The sequence below is a fragment of the Pelophylax lessonae genome (genome assembly GCF_965119305.1).
Source record: "Pelophylax lessonae genome assembly, chromosome: 2".
Taxonomy (NCBI): Eukaryota; Metazoa; Chordata; class Amphibia; order Anura; family Ranidae; genus Pelophylax; species Pelophylax lessonae.
This window is the reverse complement of record NC_138769.1, coordinates 597846835-597869531: the sequence shown is the minus strand read 5'-3', so window position 1 is coordinate 597869531 and position 22697 is coordinate 597846835. Positions and strand designations below refer to the sequence as shown.

At 44.7% G+C, this 22697-nt stretch overlaps 1 protein-coding gene across 2 annotated transcripts in view; it reads right to left on the bottom strand.

The window, feature by feature from the left end:
* Positions 1 to 11041: 11041 nt before the first annotated feature.
* The window catches only part of CBX5 (chromobox 5), an 82462-nt gene continuing 70806 nt past the window's right edge, over positions 11042 to 22697 (bottom strand). For both annotated transcript variants that reach the window (XM_082244698.1, XM_082244697.1), the window contains 2 exons: positions 19114 to 19211; positions 11042 to 12186 (listed from right to left, as the gene is read on the bottom strand). In XM_082244698.1, coding sequence (XP_082100824.1) covers positions 12036 to 12186; positions 19114 to 19211 — 249 coding nt within the window. In that variant the 3' untranslated portion in view covers positions 11042 to 12035. The remainder of the gene's footprint in view (positions 12187 to 19113; positions 19212 to 22697) is intronic.

The window sequence follows — 22697 nt, the reverse complement described above, 5'->3', positions numbered from 1 at the left end:
CCTTAAAGCAGTAGTAAAGTCTCTCTTACAATATAAAATGTGTCCCCCTGCAGGTTTAAGCCATAATGTACTAGTATGCACCGCATATTAGTAAATTATGACAGACCTACCTACAGAGCCCTCCAGCGATTTGCTATCAGGGCTCTCCCCAGTGCTTCCATCTTCATTTGGTCTTCTCATCTCTGGCCACTTGACTGGCCAGGTTGCTGTGACATCACCCCTGCACATACATGCAGGAGTCACATCACTGCAGAACGCAGAGAGGCTGTAAATGTGGTCTGAGCTGTGCATTTGCGGCTCAGATCACATTACCCACTAACAGGAAGAGGGGACATGTATGACAGAAGTCATAAAAAGCCTGCCTGTCAGCGGATTTGAACAATGCTGATTTTACTACCACTTTATCTTTTCTAAGGTGGGGCAAGAAGGCACTCTACTCTTTTCTGGTATGGTCCATGATGATCTTATCCAGCATCACACTGAACAAATGATCACCTGTATAAGGCATATGAGACTTCTTAGATGTTTGGTCAGAGACAGGACCCTCCGCCTGAGAGTAATAATCAGGCCTGAGAGTAATCCTCCTAATCATCAAAGGGCGGTGGAGACAGACATTGTTTATCCAGATGTGACTAGGCAAAAGTGTTCTCCACACTAGAAACAAAGCCCTCTAACATGCCAGGGAATGCATAGTTGTGGAGACCTAAGGATGGGAAAAGGGATGATGAGGCTAGGAGTGGCACCATAGGTGTTTGCTTATAGGTGTAACTACACATGGACCAAAAAGGTGGATCTCTCAGACATGCTGTCCAGCAATGCCCACCAAACTGTGATGGTACAAGGTATGCTCTCACAACAGGGGTACATATAGACCAAGGTGCAGCAGCTTGTGACCACCCAGTCAGCAGAGAAGTGAAGGTAGCGCTGCTACTTTAAATCTGCATCTCTGAGAAGAGTGGAGGTACTGTTGCTCTTTTAAGCCTGCAACATTATCTATGAAGTCTGGGAACAGAACTAGGCAGTTTTTAGAAACAGTGGTGTGCTAACTACACACATAGGAGAGGCAGCCACATGGATTTCAAAATAGAAGCGAGTAGTCCAGGGCTGCCCCCTCCTCCATCTAGTGTTTCCTGGACAGAAGCCCTTACACAAAGATGGCCGCTGCAGCTTCTGTAAGATTCAAACACACAGGGCAAGTACTGGATCTCTCTCTGCGGCCAGAGGCATGTCCTAAAGCAGGGGTGGGGAACCCATGTTGTCCCGGGGGCCGCGTGCGGCCCTCGAAGTCATTTGGTCCGGCCCCCCGTGCAGCGGAGTCTGTGTCTCTCAGCTGATCTGTCAGAATGGAGCCAATGCTTCCTGTATAGTTCCGGCTCCGTTGTGACAGTCTGAGTGAGTCACAGGCGGAGTGACCAATACAGGAAACATCGCCTCTTCCTCCAGTGCGGCACCGCTGCTAGCCAGCATTTCCCACCAGCAGCACACACAGCAGTACCAGCCAGAGCCAGCAGTACTCACAGCAGTACCAGCAGTACTCACAGCAGTACCAGCCAGAACCAGCAGTACCAGCCAGAACCAGCAGTACCAGACAGAGACAGCAGTACCAGCCAGAGACAGCAGTACTCACAGCAGTATAAGCCAGAGCCAGCAGTACCAGCCAGAACCAGCAGTACCCACAGCAGTACCAGCCAGAGTCAGCAGTACCCACAGCAGAACCAGCAGTACCCAAAGCAGAACCAGCCAGAGCCAGTAGTACTCACAGTAGTACCAGCCAGAGTCAGCAGTACCCACAACAGAACCAGCCAGCAGTACCTACAGCACAGTACCAGCCAGCCAGCAGTACCCACAGCAATACCAGCCAGCAGTACCCACAGCACAGTACCAGCCAGCAGTAAAAGCCTGAGCCAGCAGTACCCAAGGCAGTACCAGCCAGCAGTACCTACAGCACAGTACCAGCCTGAATCAGCAATACCCACAGCATTACCAGCCTGAGCCAGCAGTACCCACAGCAGTACCAGCCAGCTGTACCCACCAGCAGTACCAGCCAGCTATGCCCACCAGCATTACCTGCCAGCAGTTCTTTTCAAAACTTACCACCACAAAGTCGACTGCGCTCCAGACTGACCGATGCAAACCTGGAAAACCAGTTGCGAGTAGCAACATCATCAATACCAGCTAACATCACACACCTCACCAAAGAGAAGCAGTTGCAGCCATCACATTAGGGGTGAGTTAATTAAATGTTTGACCAAATATAACAGGCAGATTTTTAAGTTGATAATTTTGTACGGCCCCCGAATGATTTTATAAATACCCAAATGGCCCTTGGCATAAAAAAGGTTCCCCACCCCTGTCCTAAAGGGATATTCTTTCAAAATTACATAGATTTCCAAATTAGTCTCCTGCCGTGACCACACTACAAGGAACCACTCGCACTATACATTAAACTAGGAGTAGGCAACGTTTTCGAGGCGGAGATCTACCTGAACATAAAAGATCCAAAATCACCCAGGGGCCGGCACCCTTAATGTTTTAGGAAATTAACTAACAAGGCTTCTGCCATCCTGCTTCCTTATCAGACATATGGCTAATGTGTAAGGTAAAGTATACAGGCTTGGAAAGATCAGTTTGTAAATGGATAGAAAACTGGCTGATAGAATGCAGAGAGTAGTGGTTAATGATTCATACTCTGAATGGTCTAAGGTTATAAAGTGTGTACCCCAAGGTTCAGTGTTTGGGCCCTTACTTTTTAATACAATTATAAATGATATAGGGTCTGGGAAAAGTACACCCTTACAGGGTGTCTCCAACTTACAAGCTGACCTCAATGCACTGTTTCATTGGGCAACTATGTGGCAAATTAGGTATTTATGTATTAAGAGAGGCATGGATTCCAGAGCAAGAGATATCATTTTGCCCTTGTACAAATTTATTAGTAGAACCTCAAAGTGCAGAGAAGAGCAACCAAACTGATGAGGCATGGAGGGGCTCAGCTATGAGGAAAAATTAGAGGAACGGAATTTATTCTCTCTTGATAAGAGGCATTTACGGGAGGATATGATCAACATGTATAAATACATAAGGGGTCCATATAGTGAACTTGGTGTTGCGTTATTAATTTTAAGGTCATCACAGAGGACAAGGGGGCACTCTTTACATCTAGAGGAAAAGTTTTCGTCTCCAAATACAGAAAGGTATTTTTCACAGTAAGCTGTGAAAATGTGGAATAGACTCCCTCCAGCGGTGGTTCTGGCCAGCTCAGCAGTTTGCTTTAAAAAAAAGCCTGGATTATTTCGTAGGTGTACAGTATATAACTGGGTACTGATATTTATAGGTATAGTTACATAGTAGTTGAGGTTGAATAAAGACAATAGTCCATCCAGTTCAACCTGTGTAGGTGTGTGTGGCCGTAATCATCTCTCATACCCCTGAATGTTCTGATAATTGAGATGTACGTCCAAGAGTCTTTTGAAAGCAACCATACTTCCCGCAGAAACCACCTCTTGTGGTAGAAAATTCCACAATCCTGTAGCCCGAACAGTAAAGAACCCCCTGCGTTGCCTGAGGTTAAAACGCTTCTCCTCTAATCGCATTGTATGCCCTAGAGTCCTCATGCAATCCTTTTGAGTGAATAGCTTTTTTTCTATGCTGAGATCACCATTGATGTATTTATAAATTGCTATCATGTCCCCTCTCAGGCGTTTCTTCTCCAGGGAGAATAAATCAAGCGATTGCAGATGCTCTTCATAATTAAGGTCCTCCAATCCCCCAATTAGTTTAGTTGCCATTCTCTGGATTCTCTCCAGCTCCAAAACATCCCTCCTGAGGACTGGCGACCAGAACTGGACAGAATACTCCAGATGCAGTCGGACTAGAGTTTTATAAAGTGGTAGGATTATAGTTTTATCTCTGGAATACATCGCTTTCTTTATGCATGCAAATATTCTGCCGGCTTTGGCAGCTGCCGCTTGACATTGCATGCTATTGCTTAGTCTATCCTCTACCAAGACTCCCAGATCTTTCTCCATTTTTGATTCCCCCAAAGGTTCCCCCCTAAAGTGTATTGTGCTTTTATGTTTTTGGTCCCCAAGTGCAAAACCTTACACTTCTCCACATTAAACCTCATTTGCCATGTCGTTGCCCACTCTGTTATTTTGTCCAGGTCATTCTGTAGGATATCTGCTTCATGCTGTGCAGTTATTGCCCTGCCCAATTTTGTGTCATCTGCAAAAACTGATATCGAACTACTGATCCCGTCCTCAATGCTGTTTATGAATAAATTGAACAGGGTTGGTCCCAGGACTGAGCCTTGGGGGACCCCACTTACCACCTTAGACTAATCTGAGTATGCGCTATTTATTACCACCCTTTGGACACGCCCTTTTAGCCAGTTCCGTATCCAAGAGTAAACCTTGCGGTCGACGCCTGCAGACCTTATTTTATAAATTAAGCGCTTGTGGGGAACTGTATCAAACACCTTTGCGAAATCCAGGTACACCACATCCACCGGTCTCCCCCTATCTAGCTCACCTCCTCATAGAATGTTATGAGATTGGTTTGACAAGAACGCCAATTTGTAAACCCGTGCTGATTACTGCTGATGATGATGTTGTCTTTAGCAAACTCTACGATATAGTCCCTTATCCCCTTCAGAAGTTTACAAACTATCGATGTCAGACTGACAGGCCTATAATTTCCCGCGACATGCCTCTGCCCTTTTTTGAATATCGGTATCACGTTCGCTTTCTTCCAATCACCTGGTACATTTCCTGTCATAATACTGTCAGCAAAGATCAGGAACAGTGGTCTACATATAGGCTTACTAAGTTCTTTGAGTACTCTCGGATGTACGCCACCCGGGCCTGGTGATTTATGTGTGTTAATTTTATCCAGCCTTTCCCTAATTTCACCCTCTGTTAGCCATAGTGGCAAGTCCTGTGTATTACTACTAACCATACAGTCATGGTCAGTGTACCCCTCCTTTTCTGTGTAAAGACTGAGGAGAAAAAAACATTTAGCACGGTTGCTTTTTCAGTGTCCTCTGTAACCATCCTCCCCTCCCATCATCGTGTTGATGCTGATGACGTTGATCCAGGGAATATCCAATTGCCTCTCAGGGGATCAGGAAGGAATTTTTTCCCCTGAAAATTAGATTATGCTTTGCTAGGGGTTTTCGCCTTCCTCTGGATCAACTGTGGGTATAGGATTGTGCATAAGCGATTGTATAGTTGTGTTTTTTTTTTTTTATTATTATTTTTGGTGGTTGAGCTAGATGGACTCGTGTCTTTTTTTAACTTAACTACCGTATTTATCGGCGTATAACACGCACTTTTTCCCTCTGAAAATAGGGGGCAAATTGTGTGTGCGTGTTATACGCCGATATTGTTAAAAAAAAGGCAGGGTACATACACCAGAATCAGCCAAGTGGATGCCATCTGAGATTACCCGGGGGACCTGCGAGTCCCTTGCCCCCCAGACCCCGCATTGCAAGCCTCGGTGTGTGTTTCACAGTTTTAGCTCTCACGGCCATCAGAGTGTAACCACGGTAAGGCTCTGCACAGCTCGCGAGAGTTTAACCTGAGCTGAGAGGAGCAGAGAACTGCCGAACTTGTAGCAGCCAGGTACAAGTAGTTAAAGACATGGGATAAATTAAGTCTCGGGGAGTGGTGGAGCACACAGTAATCACTCCGTGACAGGGGGAGGGGGAGCTCATTGCAGAGCGTGTGTCTCTTTGACCTCCCTTGTAAGGCAACAGTGTTCACGGGGGCCAGAGTGACAAAAGGAGTCTGCCAGGGGGGTTCAAAGAAACACACTGCCTGACACACACTAGCTCCTCCATTCCTGCAAAGCAGAGTGCACTGTAGAGATGTCCAGGACTTGTACCCTTTTAGGAACAAATGTTTCAAAGCAGTGAAGGGGGACAAAATTCTGAGCTACACTTATTTTTCTTCAGTTTTTTTTTTTTTTTTTAAATTAAGTTTTTCCCAGAAAATTCTGTCTTTAAATTAGGTGCGTGTTATACGCCAATAAATATGGTATGCAAGGCTTAACTAAATAGTAAGGGAAGCTTAGGAAAATATAAAAAAAAACAAATGTCACTGTGAAAATATAAAAACTTACACTACTGTCATAGTGGATGTGTCAGTAGGAAAGTGGATGCTCAGTAGTGTAGTGGACGTGCCAGTAGAGCAGAGGTTAGTGTCGGAAGGACAGTGGATGGTAATAATTAATATTTTTTTCTAAAGGAGCCTTGTTGGGGGGACTTCAGTAAAATATCAAGGGTCTAAATAGACCCCTGATGTCTACCTTTTGAGACAGAAGGGGATGGCGGACAGAGATTTGCCACAGTTGCACTGGACAGTGAATGAATGGGAAGTGTTCTATGCCTAGTGGCTTCTTGTTAATTCACAAACGAAAGCATAGTAAACACAGTTTACAATATCGATCTGGATTTGAATGGTTTTATCTCCAACTGGTAATTTTATCACATGTTAGTTGAACTTTTATTATCCAAAAGTTTTTTCTTGGAGCATATATAACAGTTTATTTTCCTTTTTTAATTTTTTTTTCACATTTTATTTCTATTTCCATCTATACCACTTTTTTTATTTCATTTTCTATTTTATTTTAATTATACTTTTTATTTTTTATCTTTATTTTTATTTATTTTCAGTTTTAGATTTTTATTTCATTTTTGTTTTTTTAATTTTATTTATTTTTGTCATCTTATTATTTATTAATTTAAATTTTATTTGATAATAGTCCATACTCCATCATAGGTATTCCTCCTCTAATATTATCATGTCATCTCGTTTCATTATGATTATGTGATTTTATGGAATTTATTTGGGATATGCAGCTATGGATATCCCAATACTTTGCACACATGGAATTGTAAGCAGGAAGTGAGGTTACAATTTGACCAGCTATTTGCTATGAAATCCTATAGACCCCGCTATCTAAACCAACATTTGGATCCATGCAATAGACCCAAGGATGATATTTTCCAATCCGACTTCCTGTTAGATTTGCAGAGACACATATAAACATTACAAACAGGAAGTGAGGCAATCGGGGGTGTAAAATTTGATTGGTGTCCATGTAACTATGGCATCCTTAGGAGCATTATAAATTGCATTACCGTAAGCGGAAGTGATGTCTTTGATAACGCCCCTTTGTAGGCGGGCGAAACGCGTCGATGCACTTCCGGCAAACAGCAATCACACAATGTCACTTCCTGTATCTCGTGGAACGCACGCCGGATGTGTTCCCGGAAAGAGACAGTGTTCGATTGTTTCTGATATGGTTTACATATGCTTTTTACTTCTTACGATATGTGAGTATTTTTACTCCTATATTTAAATTAAAGTATTGTGCGGGCTTCACTATTTTGGTCCATTCCTTCCTTTGAGTGTCATTGGATGGTTTCATATTCCTGGAGATTTACTGACCCACGGACTTCAGAGGCGCATCTATCCATTGGGTAACCCCAGAAGGGGATACACTACTATGCTGAAAGACTACTGCTTTTCAAGGTCTATTAACCATTTAATTCTGGTGAGTGGATCCCAAAAGGGTTTTTGGAGCACCTTTCCACTGTGTGAAGCACTTTTAGCACCTTCTTTTTGGATTTCAGCACCTTATTGAAGCTGCACCTTGAGTGGGACTGTTTACTTAATTTTTGCACTTTAACACTTGGTATTGTATTTTTATTGTTCTATATACAGCATTATTGCACTTTATGCACAAGTTTATTGCAATTTAGTTGTGGCACTATTGCACTTTAATATTCTAGAAAGTGAAGGCATTTACGGTTATTTGCTATAGCACTATATACCATTTAAAATACCCACTTTCACCAATTTATATATATTTTTTATATTCTTTGATATTTACACTATTGTGAGCGCTGCTTTGCATTTTTTACAGTTTACAATGCTTTAGTTATGAAAGACCACGTTGAGTGATTAATACCGGTTTGTTGCAGCCGAACCTGCACAGAGCAAGAACTGCATATGTTCGATGGCTGCAACAGGGGGTAGTACTAGAATTAGCCCAACCAGTACCTTACTTGCAGAAACAAAAGGATCTTAGGATTTTCAAGGCTTATACCAGAGTGGTCCTCTACTGTGGAGGGGCTTGCATACCAGGAGGGACCACCCCCCTGGACTGTTTTTTTAATGCACCTAGTGTCCAACCTCTGCAGGCTTTAAAAAATATCCAGTTAGTGAGGATTTAAATCAGAGCTGTGTCCCTACAATGAACGAAAGAGGAAAAAGGGGCTCTGAGCCGAGAGTGCTGGCCATTTTATTAATGAACTAGATTGCATTTGGAATGTTGCCGTGTGCCACCTTGAATGATTACTTGGACTGTTGCTTTATCTGGGGTATTTAGGCAAGCTTAAGGTCGTATTAAACCCCAAAACAAAAAATTTTAGATTGTAGCTCATCAATTCTTAGATGTGGTGGATACATTCGTTTTTTTTTTTAAGGCTTTTTTCCTTTAATTTCACCGATGATCCAGCCAGTAAAGCTGGCCAAAAGTGAGTAGAATTTTGCCAACACTGTTTATAAGAAGGCAGTTGTGACATGGCTTTCATTTTTACACCTAATAGTAAAAGAAAAAACTTACTGGTATGCGGTGTAGGAACCTCAACCCATTACAGAAAGAAAAAGAGGTGCGCTGACAGCCAAGTGCTGACCCTAGTTCGACATAATTTGCATAGAGGGGCAACATAAAAATGTGCCCAAGATTACAGTTATTTAGAAAAAAACTATTTGCAAAAGGTGACATTTGTGAATTCCCTTCTTATTGATTACCCTTTATTTAGTTAATGATATGACTTACAAAATACATAGATGTACAAAAAAGTGCTGACCCTAGTTCGACATAATTTGCATAGAGGGGCAACATAAAGCTGTGCCCAAGATTACAGTTATTTAGAAAAAAAACAATTTGCAAAAGGTGACATTTGTGAATTCCCTTCTTGTTGATTACCCTTTATTTAGTTAATGATATGACTGACAAAAGTACATAGATGTACAAAAAAAAAAAAAAAAAGAAGGAAGGAAGGACTAATAGAGACATTAAACCTGTATTTTATTTAGATGAATACGCATTAAAAAGGAACATTTATAAACTTTTTTTAAATATATCCTAAAATCAGTGTACAAAAGCATCAGCATTAAAACCAAGTTGCACAAGCAGCCATAAGTTCTATTGAGCTGAAACGTAGTGATGCCGGTAGGAACAGAGAACAGTCTACAGACCAACCTTTTTAAAGCCATGAAAGGCAACATTGCTCTGTATACACTGCACAAAAATCCATACTGGAAATGGAAAATAAAAGGGTTTTACATTGGCAAAAATACCCTTAACAGTTTCAGCTGCAAATTTATCACCAACATGGACATATGGAGTTAAGATTTTTAATATGCCAAAAAATTTATTTTTACTTATTTTTGTTCAGAACATTTGCCACTGCTGGGTTGAGCAACTACAAGCTAAAACAATCGATACACATTGAAGTTACAGTATAAACAAACTAGCAAACTGCAGTGAATTTAAAAAGTGTAAAGTGACAGCAAACATGATATGCCTACACCTTTTATTTTCTTCCAAAACACTTGGCAACCTAAAACCCTGGGTACTGTTTTCTGTTTAAATTTGTATTGCTTTTGTATTGCCAATACCATTATGTAAATACATACAAAAACAAATGTGTTGACTTTGTTACAAAAGATTACATACAGTATTAGATTCTGGTGCACAATGGCTTTCCATTTGTTCCACAAAGTTTATGGGATTCCTCCCACATATTGTCAAACTTATGAGTAGGGTTGTTTTCAGGATAATTCATTTTACATGCCACAACCAAAGCTGTGGCCCAACCTCGTCCCACCTGACGTACCTCATTACTGGTCACAAGAGTGATTCCAAACACTTTTTTTTAACACACATTATACTTACCTGCTCTGTGTAATGGTTTTGAACAGGGCAGCCCTGACCTTCCCTCTTCTGCCAGCTGCTTGCTAGAGGGGCACTCGTGCGGACTTGAGCTGTGCTCTTTGTCCAATGACATACTGGCTCAGCACTATCAATGGCTCCTGCTGCTGCCTCTATATCAACTGAGGAGGGAGAGCTGCTGCTATCAGGCACAGTGCTGGACCAAGATCAGGCTTAGGAAAGTATAAGGCGGGGGGGGGGGGGGGGGGATCTTGTGCACAGGTGGCTGCAGAAAACGAATTTAGGTTAAAAAAAAAAAAAAAAACCTTATACCTTTACAACTTGTTTAATAAACAATGAGGATAGAGCCAAAGCTTTGGCTCTGCAAAGCCATTTGACAGCCTGCATACTGGGTATCTGAAGGTTTGGGTCCTCTGGAAGAAAACTATATATATGTGCAGAGCTGCTGTCACTTTACCATCTTTAGGATAGTGTCTAAAACTCTTTAAAATGTATGTATTACCCAAAGAACGCATTCAGTTTAAGTTAACTGAAACAAATACACACTAATACACGAGATAAAACTAAGCAAAATAATGCAAGGACTACTCCTATTAAAATCTTCTTGGATTAATCAAATTCCTTTAAATCCTTAAGGAGATGTTGTAATTGATACTATTTCAGCAAGGGGGTGGACAACCTATCAAGAACTTAGCAGCCAGTACAGTGTGGGCCCTTTCAAATGTACCAGGGAAGATATGCTGCCATTATCAGCAGGAATGGCTCAAAAAATGTTAGCTGCCGTGTTCTAAAATACATGGGCTACTTGGCTCCCAGGATTTTCTAGTACTCATTTCATGTTCTTTTCCAGACTTCTGATCTTATATATTAAAAGAAAAAGTGCAATGTTCAGTGACATGCATCAGCTAATTTCATAAGTACCCTGTTTAGGGATTTTTATTTCATACTATAGCATACATTTTATATCATTTTGATAAAACACGTATTTATGTTCATATATGCTACATAAATACCCTGATGATTAACTTGCCTTGCTTCCACAGCAGCTATAATAGATAATGGAGCATTCATGACACTTTTGGTACACATTTTAAAACCTTACTTGTAACACATAAATTTTCATTTTTTTAGCAACATGAAGGAAACATACTTTATATTTCCATGAATACTTTAAAACTGCATTTAAAAAAAGTGTTGCAGATTATGATAGATGGAATTATACCCATAAAAAGCCTAATAAATATTACATCTACATGGAAGTCAATACTCTGTGGCATTGTATTCTCCCAAACACAAGACTGTTAAAGGCATGATATCCAGTCACAATATATGGCACATTGAATGAAGCACACATACAAAAGCCACAAAGTCACTCCACATTTGAGGTCTTCTTCGTGGTGCAGGAGGTGGGACCTGCAAACACGCTGCATTTTTCTCAAAGTGCTTGTCGCTGACACTATGGATATGTATATACAAAAGTTTCCCTCCGAGGGGCACAGTTATTTGCAACTGTATTAAGCAAATCTCTTCAGTTATAAAATACGTGAATGCAGGGACCCTACATTATAGTACAGAGATATTTAAAAATAATTCAAATAAAAACAGTCTTCTCCCTCAGAGAGCAAGCATCCGAGAATGCAAGCAAGCAGCAAGGTTCCCTTCACAGTACACAACTGATCAGTGGTAACAGAGGGAGGTTTTCACATCTGATCCTGAAGGAACTGACCAGACACTGAACACATGTAACCATTCACTATTAACTCTTAACCCACCCTTGTAGATTTTCTCATGTTCATTTAAAAACTGGAGAAAGTGTAGCAGCACACAATGTCTACAATGCATCCTTCACAGAGTGGTAAACATGCCATGGTGCTTGGTATTCATGGCAATCATATTTTGTGCAAATGCCACCACTGGAGTGATTCAGGGCAAGAGAGTTATATGAAAAAGGAAAAAAAAAAACCCTCCCCATCTTGAAAACATTTGGATCAAAACAGAGAAGACGTGTGGGGTGATGGTATGTGTGTGTTAATGAGGGGAGGTATATTATATACAGATATAAAAAGATTTTAGCTTTTCACAGCCTCCTTTTCTTTGCTTTCTGTATCCTCTGGATAGGCATGCCACGTCAACCTCTCCTCATAGAATGCAATAACTATTTGTGGACATTTCACATTGGCTTCTTTTGCTAACACCAGATCGGCTTCATCAGAATCTTTCCTATGGAAGAAAACATACTTGTTACTGATGCGGTACAAAAAACTGAATTTTTGTAAAATCTTACCTGTAAAATTCCTTTCTCTGAGTCCTCCGACAGTCGCCGCCTCTTCATATTCGTCACATATGGGGTATTAGACTTTGCTCCGAAGGAGTAGCTAGGCAACAGAATATGTTAACATTAAAGCTTTTAACATATCCCACCCTCAAGGGGTGGTCCCCTCAGTCAATACCCTCCTACTTCCTGCAACCATATCTCAGTTTTAGTGGAATAGCAGTAGAGTATACAACCAAACCCCAAAAGAGGGGCGGGGGCGGCGACTGTCGGAGGACTCAGAGAAAGGAATTTTACAGGTAAGATTTTACAAAAATTCAGTTTTCTCTTACGTCCTCCGACAGTCGCCGCCTCTTCATATTCGTCACATATGGGGACGTCCCAAAGCAGTGCAAACATGAGGGGTGGGAAACGCATCCGCGCCGAAAAGGCAACGCAGTCTCCGCATCAAAGAAAGGAACCTTACCAAAGGAAGGAACCCAGCTGGGCAACAGGAAAAAACAGGTGCTCAACAGGAGCAACAACCCAGGAAAAGACAAATAACCAGGGGATAAAAAACTTATCCCAACAGCCAGAGGTCCCCACAAGGGACCCTAGGGAATCGCCGCACTAAGAACCTTGCGGCCAAAGGAAGCATCCGCAGATGCCTGAACATCTACTTTGTAGAATTTTGTGAAAGTGTGCACGGTCGACCAAGTCGCCGCCTTACACACCTGGGCTACAGAAGCCCCATGACGACAGGCCCAAGACGTACTCAGAGATCTAGTAGAGTGCGCCTTCACAGGCACAGGGGGAACCTTCCCCTGCAAAGCATAGGCCTGTTCAATGGTCTGCCTGATCCATTTTGCGATGGTAGAGGCCGACGCCGCCATGCCCTTCCGAGGACCCTCTGGAAGAACAAACAAGGAATCCGTCTTTCGAAAAGACTCAGTCGATTTAAGGTAAACCCTTACCGCCCGAACAACATCCAGAGAATGTAATCTCACCTCCTTTGGATGTTTAGGCTTCGCGCACAGCGAAGGCAAGACAATATCCTCATTAAGATGGAATTCCGAAACTCGTTTCGGAAGAAAAGAAGGATTAGGTCGCAAGACCACCTTATCCAAATGAACAACCAGATACGGAGACTTGCAGGACAAAGCTGCCAGCTCCGACACTCTGCGAGCCGAAGTGATCGCCACCAAAAAGGCGACCTTTTTGGACAACATGGACAACGAGATCTCCCTGATCTGTTCAAAAGGAGCACGTTGCAACACAGACAGAACGAGATTCAAGTCCCAAGGGGGCAAAGGATCCCTCCTAGGAGGAACCAGATGCCGCACACCCTGAACAAAAGTGCCAACCAAGGAGTTGGAAGCCACGGGACGTTGAAACAGAACGGCCAGCGCAGACACCTGACCCTTTATCGTAGCCAGCGCCAAACGCTGATCGACACCCGTTTGAAGGAAGGACAGCACTCGGGAAACCGAGTACGTGCGGGGTGAAAACCCCCTGGACTCACACCAGGCAAAATAGGCCTTCCAAGTACGGTAATAAACCTTCCCCGAGGAAGACTTCCTCGCGTTGATCAAAGTATGAACGACCTCTGGGGAGAGACCCTTCTCCTTCAGGACCTCGGTCTCAACAGCCAGGCCGTCAAAGCCAGCGACTGTAAAGCAGGATGGTATATCGGTCCTTGAGACAGGAGATCGTCTCGAAGAGGCAGACGCCACGGGGCGTCGACCGCCAGATTCACGAGGTCTGCGTACCAGGACCGGCGAGGCCAGTCCGGTGCCACAAGAATCACCGTGCTGCGTTCCGAGTGTAACCTGCGAAGGAACCTGGACAGCAACTGAATCGGTGGAAACGCGTACATCAGCCTGTACTGATGCCACGGGGCCACTAACGCGTCCGACGCGTCTGCCCGAGGGTCGCGCGTCCTTGCCACGAACCTTCTCACCTTGTTGTTGAGACGAGACGCGAATAGGTCCACATCTGGAAGACCCCACTTCGCGCACAACATCTGGAAGACAGCCGGGTGGAGAGACCATTCCCCCTGATCCAGGGTCTGGCGACTCAGATAGTCCGCCTGCCAGTTCTCCACCCCCGGAATGTGAACCGCCGTTATCGCCGGGACATGAGTCTCGGCCCAAGACAGGATGTCGGCCACTTCTCGAGCCGCTCGGGCACTCCTGGTGCCCCCTTGGTGGTTGATGTAGGCCACCGCCGTGGCATTGTCCGTCTGCACCCGAACCGGGCAGCCCTGCAGCCGGTCCGTCCAGCGATGAAGACAGAGACTTATCGCACGCAATTCCAGAATGTTGATCGGAAGGGAAGACTCCCCCTCCGACCAAGTTCCCTGGGCGGACAGAACGCCCAGAACACCACCCCAGCCCGACAGGCTGGCATCCGTGGTGATCACCGTCCACGAGATAGGACGAAACGACTTGCCCCCGGACACCATCGGGGACTGGAGCCACCACAGAAGGTCTCTTCTGGTGCGATGACTCAACGAGATTTGAAGATCCAGAGATTGAGGTCGCCCGTCCCACATGGACAGGATCTCCGCTTGGAGACCCCGCGTGTGAAACAGGGTGAAGGGAATCGCCTCGAAGGCCGAGACCATCAATCCCAGACATCTCATGCACGTCCGCAGAGACGAGTGTGGAACGTCCCTGACTTCCTCCTGAAGAGTCCTGAGTTTGTCTTCCGGCAGGAAGACCTTCGCCTGCACCGAGTCCAGAATCATTCCCAGGTAGGGAAGACGAACCGACGGACTCAGTGTCGACTTTGGAAAATGTATCGTCCAACCAAACTCCTGCAGAGTTTGCATCGTGACAGACAGGTCCTTCTCCAGACCCTGGCTGGTCGCAGACCGAACCAGAATGTCGTCCAGATACCCCAGGACAGAAATGCCCTGGGCCCTCAATAATGCCAGAACCGGTGCAAGCACCTTGGTGAAGACCCGCGGAGCCGAGGCGAGACCAAAAGGCAACGCCACGAACTGGTAGTGATCCTCCGCAATGGCAAATCGAAGGTACCTCTGGTGACCCTCGAAAATGGGGATGTGAAGATACGCATCCTTCAAATCGATGGAGGCCATGAATTCCCCCGGAACCAGGGCAGCCACCACCGACCGCAGGGATTCCATGCGGAACTTGCGAACCCGCACAGAGCGGTTCAGAGCCTTCAAGTCCAGAATTGGACGAACCTTACCCTCCTTTCTGGGCACGGTGAACAGATTGGAATAAAACCCCCGAAATCTGTCCCGATGAGGCACCGGAACTACCACTCCCTGAGCCCTCAGGTCCCGCACCGCCAGGTGCAGGTCCCACAAACGCTCTGGAGACAGTTGAAGATTTGAGGGAAAAAATCTGCTCTCCGGCCGAGAGAGAAACTCGATCTTGTAACCAGATCGAACGATCTCCTGAACCCATCTGTCCCGCACGCGGGCCAACCAGGGCTGAAGAAAACCGAGCAAGCATCCCCCCACCCCAAAACTGGGTGAGGGCGCCCCTTCAGGCCGCACTGTTATGGGCTGCGGATCCGGATTGACCGGACTTCTGTTTTCCAGACCAGGGCTTCTTCTGAGAGCCTTGACCTTTGAACGGTTTGCCCTGGTAGTGCGACCGAAAGGCACGAAAGGACCCCTGAGGGGGCCGAAAATTAGCATGCTTCTTCCCAGAAGCCCCCTTAGCTTTGGGGAAATGGGGCAAGAGAGTGCTCTTACCTCCGGTGATCCCCTTAATCAACACATCCAAGGACTCCCCAAAAAGGCGAGACCCATCATAAGGCAGATTGGCTAAGGTCTTACGTGAAGACTGGTCCACCGACCAACATTTCAACCAAACCAGGCGGCGAGACAACACCGCCACGCTGTGCACACGTGCAGCCAACGGGACTAGGTCCAAGTCCGCATCACACAGATACATGACACCCTGGTGGATTTGATCCACCATATCCAGGGTCGCCGGCGAGGCCGAATCGGCCACTAGGACGCGCCTAAGCATCTGCGTCCAACTTGCGACCACCTGGGCCGCCATGAGAGAGGCAAACAGAGCCTTAAGCATAGAACCCGTAACAGAATAAGTATGACGGGCAAGAGACTCCAATCTCCTATCCGTGGCATCACGGAACACAGGGGAATCCTCTGCAGGAATCGCAGTGGATTTGTTTAAAACCGCAATTGCGTGATCCACTGGGGGTGGCACACACCACCTTTCATCAGTGGAAGGCGAGAAAGGATAACGCAGCTTGAACCTACTTGGTACAGCAAAAGGTTTGCGCAGATTGCGCCATTGTTCCTTAACAGCGCGCTGAAAATCATCATTGCAGGGAAAAACCTGCGGCGCCCTGCGTTTTCTCTGCGTCCCATAAGCCGCCAAGGCAGCGGGGGGACACACTTCATCCTGCAAACGCAGCGTTTGTTTTATGGAAGCAATCAATTCATCCATGATTGCAAGCTCTTCAGGCGAGCCAGGGGGAGAATTATCAACCCCTTCAACTTCAGCCTCCACCTCGGACCCCACTAGATCCAGGGAGGAGCGGGACCCCGATAAGGAGGCCCCCGCCACAACAACCCCATCACCTTCACCCTCAGAATCAGAGGAAAGAGCAACTCTGGGTCTTTTAGTAGATTGAGCAGCCACCAGCATCTGCACCTGAGCAGCAAGGCCAGCCACAATAGTGGCTAAATCCCCCCCCTGGGGGGGAAACAGCGGTCCCCTGGCTTTCCACCAAGGTGGTAGGAAATTTGCCCTCCTGAGAATCCATTGCCCCTATAACAAATGCCGGATAATAAAGGGTTAACTGCCCCTTCAACACGCGCGGCGAGCGCAGCCCACCGCACCACACACAAGCACAATGAGACCCCCACAGGGACAATAAAACTGACACAGGCAATGGATAGGAAGGATATAACCTGAGGAGACCCTCGCTGCTGCTGCCTCGATCGGTGTTCCTGGAGAAGAGGAAGTGATGCTGCCAGGGCGCTCTATGAAAGCCTATGGGAGGCTACAAGAAAATGGCCGCCATGCATGTAGAACATGCGGCCGGAGCGAGTGTAGGCAAAATGGCGCCGTAACCGCCGCTCCACAGTACAGTAATGCACACATGTCTGTATATAAAAAAACATGTCAGATCGCCGCAGTGATCGCTGTATAATGCCCAAACATGCCACAAAACATGCCCCCCCAGACAGACAGGTCCCCACATAAATACACTTACCTCACAGTGGCGTGGGGGACCCGCACAGGCGAACAAGCCGCTGCACATGAGGCAGGGAGAGTCGCATACAAGACGCACAGAATGGGGGTTAAGAAACCGCACAGCGTCCAGTGAGGTAGCCACCTCACCAATCATCCCTGCACCGAACAGGGATGGGTCGTTCACTGTGCCAGGAGCGTTACCTGGCTGAACGCTCGATGGCAGGCTGGGAAGCCACTGACCCACGACCTGTGACCAGGGGGATCAGCCCGAGACCCAGCCCGCATGATCCTCTTCATCCGAAGAACTAACTAAAGCTGACAAAAAGAACAGCTAAGTAAAGGTAGAGAGAAAACTCAAACAAAAAATCAAAAAAGAAGAAAGAGTCTGGGGCACAAAGCCCCAGCACAGAAAGAGCCAGCCACTCCTGACAAGCTAGACATTAAAAACTGAGATATGGTTGCAGGAAGTAGGAGGGTATTGACTGAGGGGACCACCCCTTGAGGGTGGGATATGTTAAAAGCTTTAATGTTAACATATTCTGTTGCCTAGCTACTCCTTCGGAGCAAAGTCTAATACCCCATATGTGACGAATATGAAGAGGCAGCGACTGTCGGAGGACGTAAGAGAAATGCCATTTACCGTATAATAAAGTCCTCTAATTTACTATGTGCCAAATGAACATGGAGGCACATATACAATTTTTCCTATATCTATATTAATCCAACTTCCAACAGCACTGGAACTGGCTATATATTATACAATTTTCTTTTTCAATTTCCTTTAGATTTACCTATGACTTTGTAGTGCAAAGGCCTGTCTGATTACTTGAAGATTAAAAGTGTTTAGCTCATATTATATGGTTTTGGTAAATCTAAAGGAAAATTGTACAAGACAATTGTATAATGTATGGCCAACCTTAAGGCCCATACACACGATCAGACAACTGTACGAAAAATACCGCTTTCGAAGCGATCGTATGATCGATAAAAATATTGATAATCTGATCAGTAGTACACAGCTTTGAAGAGGCGATCACGACCATTAATCCGATATCTGATTGGACAAGCACAATAATTTTTCTCGTACGATACCAGATCATACGATTTTCGTCTAATCAGTACAGATGTCATTCGAAAATACAATATAAATCTATTACATCACTTCAGAATTTTTATTCTGTCATCTGAGAATTTTCTTAACTTTAGTAAACTCTTTAGCATGCTAAAAAAACTCAAGCGATCAATCGTCCAATCATTTTATCGTGTGTACCAAGCATTACTCGTTTCTCATTGATTAACTCTTCCAGAGGGAAACACATATGATTACCCAGTTGCAGCTGAACTGATAAGAAACTCCCTGTACTAGTTTGTTTTTTTTAACCCTAAGATGCACAAATCTTTCCACAGATCATCAATCCACTGATTGCCATAATTTTTATTTAAACACTGTAAGCTAGCGAACACTTTAAACAATCCTACCATTAGCCTTTTCAAATGCTCTGGAATGGTTCCTCAAGGCGGTGGAATGAAGAGAGAAAGATCTAAAAATGTTTTGCTACAATTTGCTATTTTTCCCCAATCTGCTCAGACTAGTGTGGACTTACTTGAACGTCTCAATTGCACTACTTTTCTCTTAATTTCTCACTAAACCATAAACGTTGAATTAGGCAAATATACACTGATACCTACCATTTCATGAGAAACATAAGCTCTCCACAAGAATCTGTAGCACCAATGATCTTCTCCGGTTCAAGACCCCTTTCAAAACCCCGGGCAATATCATTGCTCTAGGCAAAACCGAAAAAAAAATAATAATTTTCGATTATTTCTAACATTTATCATGTAAATTTGTTTTTCACAATTTAATAGGAAAACAAAAAACAGTGAAAATAAATGACAGAAAAATTACCTGACTGCAAAAATATATTTGACTTAATAATGCAAAGGTTTTAAAAAACTGTCTATAAATAGCAGACTTGTGCTAAAGAGCATGTGATGGCACTAGCGCTTGCTGATTAGCTCAGAGCTGTCACATGAGGGTGGGCAGAATGTTCACTGACCTATATAAGCACTTACTGGACTGACTTGCACTCAGTTGCTTTTTCTCACTCCCAGAAGCTGAACAGATGTGGGGGGGGGGGGAAGAAGGAAAGGAAAATATTAACCATTTGCCGACCACCTGTCGCACATTTAATGTGGCAAGGTGGCTCAGCTGCGTGAATCGATGTACCGGTAGGTCGCTCGCGCCCGCCGACCCGGCGATGGTCAGATTTGTCCCAGAACCGATCACTCAACAGGTGATCGGTTCTAGCGAATCACAGAACCTTCTGTGCCTGTGTAATGTAAACACAGGCACAGGAAAATATGCAATCTTCCCTCCTGGAGCCCTTTTTGGGTTCCAGCACGCAAGGAGAGAGCATCTACTGTGAGTACACAAGCACTACACTGACACCAGTACACATAGGCACATTTTTCATCCCCACGATCACCCCCCCCCCGTTAACCCTTTCACTCCATCACAGTATCACTATATACAGTGTCCAGGTTTTTTTTTTTTTTTACTGATCACTGTATTAGTGCCACTGGTGACACCAGTTAGTGTAAGCAGCAGTTCGTGATAGATGGCATCAGTCCCAATAAATTTAAACCGCCATATATTCCCAAAGATTTAACTCCCTAATCACCCCCAGTTAACCATTTCACTGCCCTGTCACAGTGTCATTATTACAGTGTACAGGTCTTTTTTTTCTGATCACTGTATTAGTGTAATGGGTGACATCAGATAGCGTTCGTGTCAATCCAGGATAGGGTCAGATTGCCCACCACATATTCAGTAATACATTTTAACCCTTTGATTGCCAGTGACAAACACACACACACACACACACACACACACACACTAAACACCTCCATTACTAGTATAGTGTCTGAATGGATCAACATCTTTAATCAGATTAGAACTATACTAGCATCCCCAATAGTATAATATAGTGTTCCCAAAATGCAGCTTTAGCGGGATTAGCCCCGATATTTGCCAGCACCTGCGTTTAGCACCCTGACAGATAGCTCTGAGGATGGAGTAGTGGTCCCTGCTAAGGTCTACCTGACCCTGTTCCCAGGTTGCGGAGGTGCAACAATGGCATGGTTCTCATATGTAGCAGTGTCGGTTACTAGTGCTGCTCAACATTCTGGTGAACTGGAAAGCACCAGCGGCCTAGTACATCCTGGTGGTAGACAAACCAGCACTGCAGTAACACTTGGTGACGTGGCAAGTCCCATAAGTGCAGTTTAAGCTGGTGCAGTGGCTAGCACAAGTAGTGTCCCGCAGCCACTAAGAATTAAAAGACAGGCCTGTAGAGCCCATAGTGTACTTCCTGATGCGCTTGCAAATCCTGATTGGGAGCCTACCACTTATGCAGCGCCCATACTTCCCCTATTCACTGGTCAACCCGAAATTCAGGTGGAAAAAGCGGATTTTACTCCCCTTGGTTTTTATGAGCTGTTTTACGGAGGATCTTTACAGATCTATTGTGGACCAAAGCAATTTATATGCCGATCAATCTATCGCCAAAAACCTAAATTTGACCCTTGCCAGAGAATTTGCATGGAAAAGTATCACTGTTTCCAAATTTAGAACCTTTCTGGGCCTATCCCTCATCATGGGGATTACTAAAAAGTGTGAGTTGTGGTCATATTGGTCCACTGACCCAATTCATCATATGCCCGTGTTCTCTGCTGCCATGGGCCAGGACTAGATACGATCAAATCTTGCGGTTCATGCATTTCAAGGACAATGAACTCGGTCGTCCTCGGGGTGAGCCAGGATTTGACCGGCTTCACAAAATTCGGCCTCTCGTAAATCACTTCAATCAAAAATTTGCAGTCTTGTTTACGCCCCAACAAGCTGTGTGTTGAGGAGTCCCCGATTAAATTTTCTGGTTGCCTTCTTTTCAAACAGTTTCTCTCCAGCAATCGTGCCAGATATGGGGTCAAGATGTATAAGCTCTGTGATAGGGCAACAGGCTATACATGTAGTTTTTGCATTTAAGAGGGAAAAGTGTGGAGCCCCCCCGAGTGCCCAGACTACATAGGGAGCAGCGACAAGATTGTTTGGGACTTGGCGTTACCCTTATTCGGAAAGGGGTACCATTGATACATGGACAATTATCACACAATCGTGCCACTTTTTGTGCCACCAACTGCTTGTAGATGCCTTAGACCAGGGGGGAGAAAGAGCCTGCTTGAAGTTAATTGCTTGCAGTGAAGTGGAAGGACACACAGAATGTTTTCGTTCTGTCTTCCAATAAGTTATGCGGAGAAGCCCCACTGTGTCCATGAATACAACCTTTAGGCTCCGTTCACATGTAGGCGTTTTGGGGCGTTTTTGGGGAGTTTTTCTGCTCTAGGATCAGCTCTCAAAACGCCCAACAAGACAAATCCTATTCATTTCAATGGCCCCTGTTCACATCTGAGCGTTTTGACGCTGTAAGCAAAACGTCCAACGCTCAAAAACATGAGCTTCTTTTTGGGCAGATTACAGGCATTTTCCATTGGTTTCTATTCAATCCAAAAACGGCTGCACAAAAAACGCCTGTAAAAACGCCTGTAAATCGCGGTAAAAATCGCGGTAGAAAACGCTACGCTCAGGTGTGAATGTAGCCTAACATGGGAAGGGTGGACTTCAATGACCAGATGATGGCACCGTACTTAATTGTCCAAAATGCCAGACGCTGGTATAAAAGTTTCTGTATACTTATTCCAATTAGCTCTGCTGAACGCTTATGTGCTATACAAAGCGTAAGGAATAAGTGGGTCGTTCTTAAAATTCCAAGAAGAGATCATCACAGCCCTTCTGTATCCAGAAGGTACTGTGGCCAAATTTACAATGCAGATGCAGTGAGCCGGCTGCATTAGAGGCATTTTCCGGATGGCCTCCCTGGTACCTCTACCCAAATAGCACCCCAAAGAAGATGTTGTGTCTGTAAACGTGGATATTGGCGTGACACCCGCTATTTTTGTCACACCTGTTGTCCTGGCCAACTTGGTCTCTGCATCGGGGACTGTTTCCGTTGCTACCACACACTAGTGAAGTATTAGTATAGGATACAGCACAGCACATTCTAGGGCACACTTACACACAGGGTCTCCAGAGATGTTAGATAGTTATAGAATTTTGAGAGACCCTAGCCTGTAACGTTTAAAGTTTTTTACAGTTACAAAAAAGTAAAAAAAAAAACTTAAATAGCCAAGAATAGTTGTTTTATTGAGTTAAT